At 42.1% G+C, this 15184-nt stretch overlaps 1 protein-coding gene across 1 annotated transcript in view; it reads left to right on the forward strand.

Moving 5' to 3' along the window:
* Delta (neurogenic locus protein delta) overlaps window positions 1-15184 on the forward strand; it is a 44434-nt gene that overhangs the window by 23222 nt on the left and 6028 nt on the right. The window contains exons 4-5 of the mRNA XM_011057403.2: window positions 4449-4700; window positions 11241-11301. Of these exons, the coding sequence (XP_011055705.1) occupies window positions 4449-4700; window positions 11241-11301 (313 nt within the window). The remainder of the gene's footprint in view (window positions 1-4448; window positions 4701-11240; window positions 11302-15184) is intronic.

Raw genomic sequence — 15184 nt, forward strand, 5'->3', positions numbered from 1 at the left:
CAAAATGTTCCAACTAAAAATAAGAGACTTTAAATAAATATCGGATGGTCTTAAAGTCTCCTTTTTTTTTTATTCCGATCTAATTTTATTCTCGCCGATGCGACGTTATTTATAAATCTCAGCGGGGCAAGGTGGTGTCGCGCACGAACGATTACACGTGTCGATGAGAGCGCTCGACGAGCTGATCGATCGATCGGTCCCTCATGTGTCGAGCGTGCACATGAAGTGGCTTATTGTATGCGAACCAGTTTCCTTTGTCGCTAATGACGACGTTCACCGACATCCGCCTGCTCGGTGTGCTCGGTCGTTGCTCGTTTTGGTAAAGGCCGATCGGATTACTACTCTTCCTTTCCTTCATTCATCCGCCGTAGCGCCAGCGGGGTAGAGAAGAAGGAAGAAAGATTCTTCTCTCTTTCTCCTTCTCTCCCTCGCGCGCCATTCGTTTGTCCGTTTGTTCGCGGTGAACCGACAGCACTATTTATTATGAAGCGTTATGGGATAACGCGCGCGTAAAGAATTAAATGGAGATCGCGATATATATCCAGCCGTAGTACTGTTAAACGCTTCTTTAACACACGCATTTAAGGAAACGGTAGATACGTTCCCACTCGTAATATCACCGTCGGTTCATTAACTAGGTACTATGTGGACGCTCCGGAACCGCCGATGTGTATATCTTTGTGCAGAATCGTGTATATTATTTGGAGGGAAAAAATTTTAATGGTAAAATTTATTGTTGTAACGTTTCAAAATATTAATTTTCGCTTCTAAGTTTCTCGTTTCGAGACTTGAGTCAAATTCATCAGTTCGCTTAGGATTGAGCTGATTGTGGGAAATTTTATTTTATCTTTTTTGTAAGGCAAATAAATTAAATCGCTGAAATATTAATTATCGACGTTAGAAAAATCTCTATAATAAGACACTAATCTCCATCGTGAAATTTCTCTTAAGAATTATAATTGTGAATTTTTCGAAAAAATTGAAATACAGATAAAATGTCTCTTGCATGTGTAATGTCACATTTGTTTCCGTTGCGTCGACTCAATGTGTCCAGGACATATTGGGCGGACTGACATCCTACTTGAGAGTATCCTATTCATTCCCAATTGATGTAACGCGTTAGCTCTTCGCGATGCGTACGCATGCACATATACACGTATGAGCGAAAGGAACTCCAATAGTAGTCGTGGTTCCACACGTGACTTACGTCACCGTCGATTGTCAACCGCTTTTTCCTGGCCAGTTTCTCGTGCTCTCTCTCTCTCTCTCTCTCTCTCTCTCTCTCTCTCTCTCTCTCTCTCTCTCTCTCTCTCTCTCTCTCTCTCTCTCTCTTTCCCTCCCTCTCTTCTTCTCACAAACAGAACACCGTTGCACCGCCGCGACTCGCTCTCTGCACATCACCCGATGCACTCGAGAGAGCGCACCTGCCTTCTTTCATGATAATAACGACGGCGATAATTGGCCGCCTTCCCTGCGCACTCCACGTGTCAACCGACAAAAGAGAGAAAAAAGATCAGGCTACGTCTTGCTTTGCGATTGAGAAAGTCAATGAAAAATAATATAAGTCTACTTTCTTAAAATCTTATGGAAAAAGATTTTAATCTTCAAGTGGAATTCAATTTAGATTAATCTTCGCGGATTTTTAAAAGTCTGATGAATTGAAATTGATTACGATATATACCGGAGATTGTAATTATTTATTAGAATACTTAAAAAATGATTGGCTCTATATTAGGTCATGGTCGCCAAAACCTCCTGTGCGATAGACTCCAATAGACTTTCTATCTGCCGAACCTTCAGTGGGGGTGGAGCCGGCGGCGTTTCGGAAGTTAATCCATCCGCGTTCGGGTTTTACGATCCATTTCGCTAAATAATCGGCGCGTCGTTTTTTCGCGGAGAAACAGCACAGCGGACGCAAAGTGCCGCTGGCTACGTGCCAGCACTTTTCTCCTTCTTTCTCTCGGGGCGATACTTGTTCGGCAGCCGCTCGTTTCTGAATGAACAATAGAAAATGTCGGCTACGCGCCGGCGCTGCGCGTCGTTAATGAATACCTTGAATCGGTCTGGCCTCGAGCACGCCGGGTGTTTACCGGGTGTATACGTTGATATACGTGTGCGGATCGTGGTCAAGTAGAAACGAGCGGCGGCGATCTCTCATCGCAAACGTATGTATGTACATCCTAATGTTGTCCGGGGGAAACAGCAGCAGGAAGTTGTAACTTTGCCGATACACGGCTGGTAGCGCGCAACATAATCACTTTCCAGCGAATGTAAACGTGGATTAATTTTTTTCCGCGCGTCGGAACGTCTTCTATCATATGCGCGTGCATCTTGCATATTTGTGCCTTGGAAGTCTGACTTTCGTTAGAATTTGTACAAAAAGACGCTTTCTAAATATATATACTGTTTAACGAAGATGCCGCTGAGACAACAGTGATTATTATTTCGTTTAAATATTTAAAAGTAAAATGCGAAAACGTAATTGCGTCAATGTAATATTATTTGGGACGTTACATTGTTGCCGATTAATTATGATATCAATAATTTGTCTCTTTAGAGATCTACGTCTTTGCAAAGATTTATAAATCGATTCATCTTCGAGTATGTTTTGCTCCGTGCATTTATAGTAGCTCTCTGGGGATCGAACGTGAAACGGTGTAGCGTGCGAAGATCGGCGTTTTCGGAACTCGTAACAGCATCACCTGGGAAGATAGCCCAGTAAACTGCCTCTCCCTCCTATATGTATATATGTATCTCTCTCTCTCTCTCACTCATCTCGACTCCCGTTTCGCCGACAGCCACTTCCCTTCTGGGAAGAGAGCCTGATCTGACTCCCTCCTTAAGTATCTTCGGGCACGCCATCGGCAAAAACCTTCGTCCTTTTGTTCCTTCCTCGCTCTTTCTTTTCCTCGCTCATTCGTTTCTTCGTTCTTTCGTTCTTTCTCTTCGATGCGTGTAGTGAAGAGAGAAAGAAAAAGACACAGTGGCGTGTAATCGAAGGGTCCTTTTCATTGTCAGCAAATCGTATTATTAAGTAATAACAATATCAATTGAGTCTTTTCGAATTACAGAATTTTCTCGTTCCACATATAATTATATTGATAAGGATACCTTCAATTACGCGATTAATATCAAGAATTTTTTCGCTAATGACAATGACGTAAATTATTTTATTAATAAAGAAACAACATTAAAAATCAAAGCAGTTTTTGAAATAGCTTTTATACTAATCGCGTTTCTAGTCATGTTTAAATTTAATAATAATTTTAGAAAATATTGATCGTAATTCTCTTCTACGATAACGGAAACATAAATTGCGAAAAACTTACGTGTTTTTAAACTGTCATTTCTCAAGTTATCATATTAGACTCACTTTATCTGTCAGTGATGATTTTCTATTGAGATTCGAGCTTTCCTCTTGACGGCTACGCTACTGATACTTACTACATGCGATAGACCGCAGTGGAATCGGTGAGCCCGATACGCTACCGGTTCGACTGTGAGGCGCACGAATACGCGTGTGCACCGAAAACCGGTGCCGTGAGATGCAGGTTTTTCGGTAGGGCACCTGATCGTAGCCCCGGATCCTAATCTGTCGGGGCTATTACGATAATGTGCCCTGGTGTAAGGAAGGTTGTAGCCTCCGCTCGTTCGTTCGCTCATCCGTTCGTTTACACGAAAGCGAGTAGAGACACCGGACGAGAGGACGAACCAGAGGCGAAGACGAGAATGAAGTGAGAGAGAGAGAGAGAGAGAGAAAGAGAGAGAGGGGTGAAGAGGCAAGGAAGGAAAGAGAGAGAGGAAGGAAGGACGCCTCTTTCCCAGAGCCGCAACGTGGTATACTCACTTACTCTCTTTGTGCCGGATGCGTGCCGCCGACAGAGTAGCAATAGCGGACGAACGTCCGGTCTGCTCTCTCTCTCTCTCTCTCTCTTTATTTCTCTCTCTCTCTCTCTCTCTCTCTCTCTCTCTTTATTTCTCTCTCCCGGAGGCCGATGCACTTCGATCGCATCATTGGGTGCAGCGGTGCACCTCGTCGCTCTGCCCCAGTGCTGATGGTTGCCTCGACTAATTACTATCACATTGCGTTTCATTGTTGCAAATGCACCGTTAATTTAGCGATTAATATTGATTTCTGTTGATGTATATCTACTCTATAAAATCTTCGAAGTAAAATCTAATTCTTATTTCCCAAGAGTGACAAAGAGTGACGATTGAGCCAGTGTTGAAAAAGAGTGGTTCAATTATCAATGTTTAAGTGTGAGTTCTTTGATGAATACTCGAGAGTATGATAACAACAGCGATACATGTTTCTAAATTAATATAAAAAGTATATACAGGATGTCTTACTTGTAGCTTAAGATACGATATAAGATTATATATAAAGAAATCTTGAATAGATGGATGTCGAAGTCACTCAAACGGAACATAATCTTTTGGTTTTCCAGAGAAAGTATTGATCATGCGGTTGACCACCCAGAAGTGGCTGGACGTTGATCCGGATTGGACCGTGGACGACTTTGCGAGTGCACACTCACGAATAGAATACGAATATAGGGTGACTTGCGCGCCGCACTATTACGGCAAGGGTTGCGAGGACCTATGCCGGCCGAGAGACGACAACTTCGGCCACTATAGTTGCAGCCCAAGCGGCGAGCGCGTCTGCCTTACTGGTTGGAAGGGTGACTATTGCAACACCCGTAAGTACACTATTTACCGATATAACACGCACCGTATTTTAGCGGTAGCGCGACACCCTGGCCGCTATTTATTTCCGTGTTCTCTATCACGACTGCACGCGCGCATCAGACATTTGTCCCATCTTTTCTCAGTTTGATCAGTAACGATAATAACCTTAGGCTAAAAAGAACCTACTGGATAAAGGGTAATAAATAATCAGTGATGAATAAATCATGATGCGATTATAAAAGGAAATGATTAAAGACTACGACTGTTTGTACTATTATGTTCTCCCGAACGCAATCTCGCATTTCTTCCAAGGATTTTGCGAGGCACGCGGTTATTAACAGGCAACGTTGCTGCCTCCGCGATCCCTACCGACGTCGAATATGCACGCTACCTTGGTAAACGACGATACTCTCGCGAATCGGCCGGCGCGGCGCGACTCACCGAACCGTTCCTATCCTCGCGTTCTCTCGCTCCGTGTTCTTTCAAAGCCCGGCATCTCTGTGAAGGAGAGGCCCAGTGCAGTCCGGTGGTGGTGCGCTGCAGCGCGGTGAGACTTCGAAGCGTGCAGCAGCTTCCCACGCTTGGCTCGCGCGTGTGCGAGTATCTCCTTCTCTCTTTCTCTCTTCCACTCCCTCTCCTTCAGCCGAGAGCTCTCTTTCTTTACTCTTCTCCGTCCCGCGACCCGACTACGGCATCCCTCTCTTTTTCACTCTCGCGTACCTGCGAACCGACCGCGACCTAATCCGTGTGCACGTGTAATGATCCGAGATTGTGTGAACGAAAGAGGCGAGGAAGCAAAATCTGCCTTCGTGTGTGGCTCTCTCTCTCTCTCTCTCGCTCTTTCTTTCTTGCTCTATCTTTTTCGATCTTTCTCTTATTCTTCTCTCTTTCATTCTCTCTTTCTGCTGAGAGTTCGCGCGAGTCGAATGGAACGGTCGTGTCTGTTACCGGAGTCACAGTCATCGATGTCGGAGCTCCTGGCCTCTGATGCGTACAGGTTCGTACCCGCACCTGGTCCAACTATGTCTGACCTGTACGTACAAAGGTGGTTTTATTCACGATTTTACTAGCTAGTTTTGGTTTTCATTCAGTAAATCCGGGACTCGTTTTCAGATTATGTCGAATTGTCTGACCGAACAAAAGCTCCCCGATCATGCTGAGTGTGTCCTCAAATGTCTTCAAATTTCGCAAAGAATAGGAAAAATTTGGAAAAAAGGCAGGGTATCATTTTGTCTGCTTCATACTAGAACTAGAGTTTATATAATTTCAATTATAAAATCAAATCATTATTCCAAATTGTTTTTAAAATAATATAACTTGTATATTATTAAAATAATATAACTTACATATTTTTACTTGTGTTTTATGTAAAAGATAATGTAAGTATCATAAATATGTAATTTATGACTTTTATGATTTTTTATTTTCTTTATATATTTTTTTATGTATTTGAAAAAATATCCGTAATTTCCATATCGATAATAATTCTATCTATATATATATGAATCGATTAATGTCTCCGCTTGAATCATGTTTCTCGAGGTTTCCACTTTCCCACGAGTTTTCTTCGTTTATGCCAATTCTCAGATCCCGAATTCCAGACTCTCGAATCCGATTAAAGTGAAAGATCGATCGTAGGCGAAGTCTCCCCGTGTGTGGGGCCCGTCAGTCCCCGGTCGTTGCACTCGACGCCGACTGCTCGTGGCCGCCGCGATCGACAAAGTTCGCGCGTCGATTACTAATGGACTACTTTTCATTTCGTGGATATTCCTCACTATCGTTCGACGAATCAGTTATTCGAGCGATCTTTTTGAACTACTCTTTTAGAACTTGTATCGTATGCTGTATACTCTGATATTGGAAATAGTATGATTTAAGAGAATTTAATACAGCTAACGGGCTGGGAAACCAGCTCTTCGTCAACATCTTTCTTTTAATTCGCATTACTTTTTCTGGTAGCAGAAAAAGCAAGATTACAAAAAAAAAACATTGATTTTGAAACGCATTTAATGAGGCGGAAAAAAAACTTGATTGTCCGCTACCGCAATATTCCTTACGATTATGCAGCTTAACGAGAAGCGGCAAAATCACTGTCGCGTTCTCGCTCGATGAGCAGTCGGCCGCAAAACCGTCAGGAAGTACAACGATATAAATCACGAATGGCAGACTCTCCTTCGGAACGAGTCTCGCGAGAACACAAAAGGACTTTCACTTCTTCGGAATCTGTTTGAAAACGGCGGTAATCTCGCGTTCGATTTTGCTTCCGCGATCTTGTATCTTTTCAAATCTTAAATCTTTTCACATTTTTTTAATACGTCTCTATTATACACCATGTTCAATATTAATCTAGATTATTGCCGTACAGAAATTTAATACTGTATTATTATCATACTGTACTTTGCAGGTGAATTTTGGAAAAAGTTATTATCTGACAAAGATTGATATCGTAAATTCATCAATATATAATATTTTTTGCTTGTTTGGAGCCGCTTTATTGTCAATTTTTGTCCAATTATTTCGATTAGACGTGAGAGTGTCCACATCCCTTCGTCTAATCCAAATCGGTAGCAGAAAGTACTCGTCATCGGGCATACTCGCGACTGAATTCTCGCGGCCGCACTGCCGAACGTGCACTTTCTCCGCAAGTTCGATCGTACATGACGAAGGGTTAACTCCTCTCTATCTCGTTAACCCCATGGTGAGAGGGGTGACTCGGTCGGTAGATTCAGCATAAGCGATTGGGCTAGCAGTCGGACTCTTTCGGGGGTGCCGATACGAAGGCGTTATATAGGGGTTGTTGGCGGGCGCACTGAGAGAGCAGCTGCAACGCGCGAACGAGCTGGCCTGAGCGAGTTGGGCCCTGACAGCTGCACCGAGAGGACGGTGCTTTAACTAACAGCTGCCCTGGACTCGTGCTCGCAGTCCACGTACATTCCGGCTTCTCTATCCCCCCCTCCCTCTCCCTTTTTTCCCTCCCTCCTTTCTTATCCCCGCAGTTTTTGTTCACCTCTCGGTACTTTTCCAAATGTACCTTGTGGTGTCACCTTTTATCTTTCAGCCTACCTGACTGAAACTGGATTGTTCTATCAATTGTGGTATAGATTTAGCTTAAGGCGACTTAGACTTTAACAACATCGTTAAATAAAGCGGACAGTAATAATGGCTACCTTTGAGGATAATATGCTACTCAACCCAAAATTGGTATCGGTTTTTGCCTAAAAACTTGGCCACAATAGATGTGATTTCCGGTCGTCAAAAGACTAATTCTTACAATCCCCTTATAAGATTTCACGAGTCAACGAGAAATTTTGAAATCCTGTTTATATTTTATATCCTATAGAAGAATGTATGCGGTATTCTTTCATCTGACTTCTAACTATTCGCGTGGACTACATTTAACAGATATTTGTCACAATGCGGCGGCAGGTATCCCATAGGTAAGAAATGGTGACAATCATTCATTCTTGTTAGTGAGGAAAAAAGAGATTTTTGAGGGGAGAAATGGGTTGACAATATCGCTGCTACCGAGGGGGTCGGAGCTGATGACCATTTCGAAGGGAAATCGTTGACCATGGATCAGGAAATCAATAAGTACGTTGCGAAACTGGGGGAATTCGGGATGTAACACTGGCTGTGTCGCGACGTGTGTTTTTCTTTCTTCCTTTTTTCATGCCCTCTGCTTAGGGATCAGGCGTGTAAAAAAAACCGGTGCGCAAAAATCGGCAGATTCATTGAGAATGACACTTGTGTATTATATGTTACCTGTCCTATCTATTCACATATGGTCTCACTATTCAATATACTTTATTCATTCACATATAATAATTTTTTCAAACTTTATTGCCTATATGGATGATTAATTGTTTATCTTTCTTGTGTATCTTTGTTCATATATATCATGTGTTCGAGTATTTAAAGGAAGTACGAAATCCGAAAATTTAAGCGAACAAGCCCTGAATTGCTGATCATCGTTTGCAATTTTCAAAATAAAATTTCAATTAGCATTTAAAATATATAAGATATGAAATAACAGGTAATGTACAACAAAATATTATATAATAAACGAATATTAATTAATTAATTAATTAATTAGGTCAACTTTATATGAAAATGAAAACAAATTAGCTAACATTGACTAATTAATAATAACTTCAATTGATAATAAAGTTACATTAAATGAGAATGAATAATTATTATTATTATTTCATTTCATTGTTACGTCTAACCTAATAACCAGTTTCAATCGTTTACGGCGTTTTACAAAATCCTACGGAATATAAATCACAATTCGTTGTGTTATACACAAATATAATTTAATTACACATAATTTTATTAGATGTTTATTGTGTCGATATGCGAGGACTTATTAATATTCTGTTAAGACTCTCTATACAATGCTTAATTTGAGAAATACGATTGTTAAAATATCGCATCGACTGAAATGCGGGAGAATCTTCAACAACTTCTTCTCAGCTTCTTAGAACACTTCGGTCGGCTTGGAGGACCAAGTGTTCCTCGAGAAGAGAACATGCGGCGAATTTATAGCCCACCTCGCAAGGTTTTATCTCGAAAAATCGCATGGTCGCAAATCGGTCGTAAATAATCCTCCGAAGGGCAAGATTTGTCGCGGCTTACGAGATTTGTTTAGTCACTGGCTTCTCCGTCGCACCTTCTTCACCGCCAGGAAGAAAAGGACCTTTCTTCCCTTTTCTTTCGGCAACGGTACGGCGAAAAGGTGGTATACTTGAGGAGGAAGAGGAGAGAGGATAAAGAGAAGAAGGAAATGAGGTAGAGGTAGGGAGGGTCGCAGTGGAATCTCTGCGATTCGGTCGTTCGTCGACGATACACCGGCGCAGTGCGGCGCGGCCGGAGAGGGTACGAGAAGAAGAGATGATACCGCGGGGCTGAGGGGGGTCGTATCTCTCGTTCTCCGCTCTATAAATACCATACTCCTTAGCGCTCAGCCTGTGCCATGCCATACCGCGCTGCGCCATGCCATGCCATGCCATGCCATGCCATGCCATGCCATGCCGTGCCGTGCCGTGCCGTGCCGTGCTGTGCTGTGCTGTGCCGTGCCGTGCCGAAGTCCGTCCGTCCGTCCATCCGACCAGCCATGGCGAATAAGAGAGTCGGGCCGTTGCGCTCGGTGCCAAGGTCACGCGGCCCTCGTGCTGCTGCTGGCCCTGCACGCCGGCCGGCCCTGCCTCGCCGAACCGTGTCGGAATAGTCGAACTGCCGCCCTCAACCCCTTCATTCACCAAGTATCGAGCGTACCGGGAGATTTTTCCTTTCAATTTTTAACCTGATTTCGATGAACGCGATTTGCCGTTGGCAAAATCCACCAGAATGGTGAAATTTAATTTATTAATCCTATGTAGTAATATAACGATAATATGATTGTTGACGCTGTTCTAATCGTCTTTACATATAAATTCTAGACTTAATGTTATCGATCTTTTCTGCTTGTATTGACAATGCAAATCTTGGTCGATTATCGTGCTGTTGTCTCCCTGGGTTAACAAGGTGACGAGGAAGGAATCCAAACGGGCGACTATCAATTCCTCGCATACTTGCACGCGGCGCGAGCTGCCAGCGATAAATCGCAAGGGTAATGAAATTGTGTCACGCATCGTTCGATGCGAGGACGTCTAGTTCGCGAACCCTACGTGAAGAAGGGGAAGAGGTTCGTGCTCTCTCTATAGTTGGCCGGTAGCCATCCAGAGTTTTCTAGTTACGTATGCGGCGAGGAAATTAGTCGATTGGTTACCGAAACGATACGAGAAGTAAACGCTACCGCACGTGGTGCGTGTCACTCTCTTCACCTTTTAAACGACCCGCATCCGGGGTGCCGTTACGCGTCTCCCCCTCAAATTCGACCGAGTCATTTGTTTGCGGTTTACTTGTCCGATAAGGAAATAGAATACACGTCTTTCACGCGGTACCACCACCTGTTAATCATTCCGTTTCCTGTATTAGCGTTTTCAATTTTAATTCTTATACCGAGGAACAATAAAGTTTATCAAACTGAAAACGTATCAGAATAAAAGTACAAACAATAAAAATAAAGCTAGAAATACAAATAAAATAATCGCACAATCTTCAATAATACAAGAACGACATACTTTACTATGGCGTATCCAATTCAATTCGATTGTTTGTAACTTTCAAAAATAAACATATTGTAAAGAATTTATTTTCAATCGAATCGCCAGACATTAAGGAACATAACGGTATCAAGCGAATTTATGTATCTTAGCAATGGAAAAAGCGTTGGGAAAGAAACCGGGTATGCCGTACTCAAAATGGCACCAAAAGGGTACCAAATCATCATCACTGCGTCACATGCTGAAACACTTTACAGCAGAAGAGTATTTTACGTTCTGAAACGTATAAAGAAGGACGAACTACCGTATACGCGTGTATGCATGCCATCAGACATATCGTACCTACATACACCGTATTCACCGCTCGCTCGTGCAGTCGTGAGGGACGCGATCGACCTCTCGCCGAGAGTTGCCTTAACCTCTTGGATTTTTTCTTACTCATTTCAGCCCGCTGCCTGCCCGGATGCGACGAGCAGCACGGACACTGCAATCGACCCAACGAATGCATGTGAGTATATATACGTACGCGGCTTTCGCCTAATACCTACACGTTCGCTGGTAGTGTGCACGTTGTTCGTATGTGTCGCGTGTATGTGTACATTGCACCGCCCCATACAACCGCCAACTAAATTCCTGGGCCCCGACGCGGTGCATCCACTCCTCTGTATGCACCGCCGCCGCGGCGCGGCGTATGCATGTACGCGCGCGATAATAATTACGCGCATACCTATCGTAAATTATCGTTCGGCGCGATTTCGAAAATATACGCCAGCCAGCAGCTCGTGGACTCCACGTCACGATTCTAGTAACTCCTACACAAAGTATCCTGGAATCATTTCATTCTCTCGCAAGATGTTAGAATTCTTAATGGAAGAGAATAAGATGATGAGTCATTTGAATTTTCAATTTTTTTTAAATGTTGTTTTTTCGCAAAAGTTTGAGAAGTAGAAATAAAGTTTAAAAGTACAAATGTAAATTCTGTTTAGTGAATAATTTAACGTTAAGAATTTTAATAATTCCATTTGCGTACTGTGTAACGTAATGTTACTGCTAACTTGAAGATGCATTCGCGCCCGGTATTATAAGTGCGCACCCGTTGTATATTTTATCATACGCAGATCTTCGTAATGCTTTTGCGAGTGTGCGCACATGCAGCGAGAAAGAAGGACGAAGCTGGAATTTGAAGCTCCCCGATTGCTTTCCGTTCTAACGAGGCAGTTTCCGAGGTGCCAATCGTTCTTTCTTCCTTCCCAGATTCTAACATCGCTTCTCTTCTCTTCTTTTTCCCCACTTACTATCTCCCCCTCTTTGTTTTTTTTCTCTTTTTCTTTCTTGGCTCGCCATTCGACGTGCTGTTGAATTTTCCGATTTAATCTGCTCTTTGGCAACGTTCCGGAATTCGAATTCCGAATATTTCTGCGCTTCCTCAAAGTCGTTCGTGTAGTTTCAATCCAACTTCTCTCTTCAGCAAAAGTCTCCTTCAGTAAATGTAAGGATATTCCATAAGAATATTCCATAGATTGTATGATAGTATTTTAAGATATGTTTTATCTTTTTCATAGATCCTTTCAATGAATTCATCAAATTATATAGAAATCATTTCGAGAGGTCTCAATTTTTTCGCGATCGCGCTTAATGTTTATATTTTACCATTAATATTAAACCGAGGAACTATTTTGTTTCTTTTTTATGTCGTAGTTAAATAATTAATAATATATGATAATGACTTGCGAATATCATATATTTCAAGATACCTCGTCACGCTCGACTCGAATCTCGGACTGATCGCGTTAACTCGGGGTTTGAAGTTAATTCAATCATCTAATTACTCTACGACCGGGGTTAATTGTTTCGTTAGCTGCAGCAGAGTTCGTAGTTTGAATCTTATTCATGGTCGCTTCGTTCTCGTGTGATTTTTCAATAAAATTACTTAATAATCTTATTATCTTTATATATATATATATATATATATATATATATATATATATATACTTTTCAATGTTTTATAATGAATTGAAAAAATACATAATACGTACGAGACCATGCATGATGGAATGATTCAAATCTTGTGTTAGTAGCTATCAATTTATGATTTTTCAATCAATTTGAAATTGGCTTTCCTATAACGATAATTCATTCAATTATAATCTCTTTCTCACGACTTTTTGACATTTAAAATATATTTAAAGAATTTTGGATTTTTCGCTTCTCTCGTTTCCTTCGTCATATTTCTCGAGTCGTTTCGAGCGCCGTCCCCGTTAGAATTGGTGCCGTCGCAAGGCTCAAAGTTGCACGATTGTGAAAGGAGGAATGGCGCAGATTTTCCCGCACTACGAAATATACATCGTCGTAAGTTCTCCGGCGATGAATATCGAGAGTTTCTCGCGACGACGGCAGTGAACGCACTACGCAAACTGTGTGTGTCTAACGTTCTCAAGAACGTTCACACAATGCCGGCGATTAAATTCGAAAATAACTTGATTTCGAATTCGCGAATCGAAATGTTAGATTGTTCGATCTTTTTAAAATAAATCAATGATCATTAAATATTTAATTGTCAATGATTTAAGAAATTATAATTTATAATTTTATCATATTATGCGTATCTATAAATACTCCGCGACTTGTAAAAAATGTAACAAGTACAATAAATTATGCAATGTGTAAAAAAATTCCTTTGCGATGTAAGTATCATATATATGGTATGTCGTTTCTTCATTGCGTATTATTTCGTGCACCATTTTAATACGATACAATCACTACGATGACACGACACGCAACGTACGTCAACTACAGTGTGCGCTTGCACATTACGTGCACACGCCATTTTCATTATGGATAAATTTTTTTTATATAACCTTTAAACCATTCGACGTTCGTACCTAATGAATAAAAATATTGTTACATGAATGTAACGGAATTTGATCGATGTTAACCTTGATTATACTCTACGTGCACGCGACAATGGCTGACGCATGCCGCTTTTACACGCCCCGATCGTAGATGATTACGCAGATTGCGGGAATGGAATTACGATACACTCGTTTTCAGTCGTATAGCGTATATTCACGTATACTTGGAAAGGACGATAACGATCATTTCGAGGTGACGGGTCTCACCGGACTCGTGGGATATCGCTCGTGATACGTGGAAGAATCACGGCCGTTGGACGCCCCATTGAAATTTTGGGGCCCGCGTGCGGTTGTGCGTGCGTGTGATGCCTAAATACTAATGACGATGCATCGACATTACGATCTCTCGTCTTTTGAGGGTGAGGGCGTCAGACGATTTCGCTTAAGCATTAAAAAAAGAAACCCAAACAGGAAACGATGGTGTGTTACGAGAGATACCCCTGTCATATTTTGATATTTTATTTTGTTGAATTAAAATTAATATAAAATTAGAAGTGTTCAGATTTATGTTTTAAATTCTATGAAAAAAGTTCTAATGATATAAGTACATGGTACATGCACGCACATGAATTTGATATTTTTCCCGACAAATGTCAAAATTGAATCTCTCGATTTTCTTTATGGTCTTCTCACTTGGTCATATCATTCCGATTCGATCCCGTTTAAATAGCCGCATAATAACAGGCAAAGGTCAAAGAACGCACTCGTCTCGAACGTGGCGCGGTATCCTCGCATCTGATGGGTACAAGAGTCGCAAAGAGAGGCGGAGGAGGAAGAGAAGAGACGAGAGAGAAGTCGTTCTCTCTCTCATCTTTTCCAGAGAGACATTTAACCGAGTCTGATACGCGCATGGGATTTCCATAGCTGACCGAAGAGCAGAGCCAATCCTTCTCCACCTCCTCTTCTTCCTTCTGTTCCCCTTCGTCCTCGTCAGCGCATGACCTATCCCCCGGTGGTAATTATGGCATAGTCGCGATTCTGTTGTGGCCTAGCCACAAAGTAGAATGCGTGATCACGTGGGGATGCCACTCATCGATGTTCTTTGAGGGAATACACGTTCCTAGGTGCATCTTTCACCTTCGTCTTTCGCGATAACAAACGATCGTGAATAATCCGCGCGATACAGTTCGACTAGCTTTCCAACCTCTTTGATCCCGTTTTGTCTTTTTCTCATCTCTTCCTTTACCATCACCGTATTCTGTCTTTCTACATTCTTCCTCACGTTCTTCTTTTCTTTTCTCTCTTATTCTTCTCAGATTGTGGCGGTTTTTCTCTCTCTCTCTCTCTCTCTCTCTCTCTCTCTCTCTCTCTCACTCACTTTGTACATAGAACTTAATGGTATAGTCATGCGACGTCCACGGCTGCAGTTTCCCCTCTGCCGTCTCGTCTTCAGCTTTTTCCTCGGCTCTTCGTTCATCTTTTTCTACCTGTCTCCCTTGCCCTTCCGTCCATACCTTTATTCTCTTACTATCTCTTTCC

Source organism: Acromyrmex echinatior, chromosome 1 (genome assembly GCF_024713525.1).
Source record: "Acromyrmex echinatior isolate Ae372 chromosome 1, ASM2471352v2, whole genome shotgun sequence".
NCBI classification, from domain to species: domain Eukaryota; kingdom Metazoa; phylum Arthropoda; class Insecta; order Hymenoptera; family Formicidae; genus Acromyrmex; species Acromyrmex echinatior.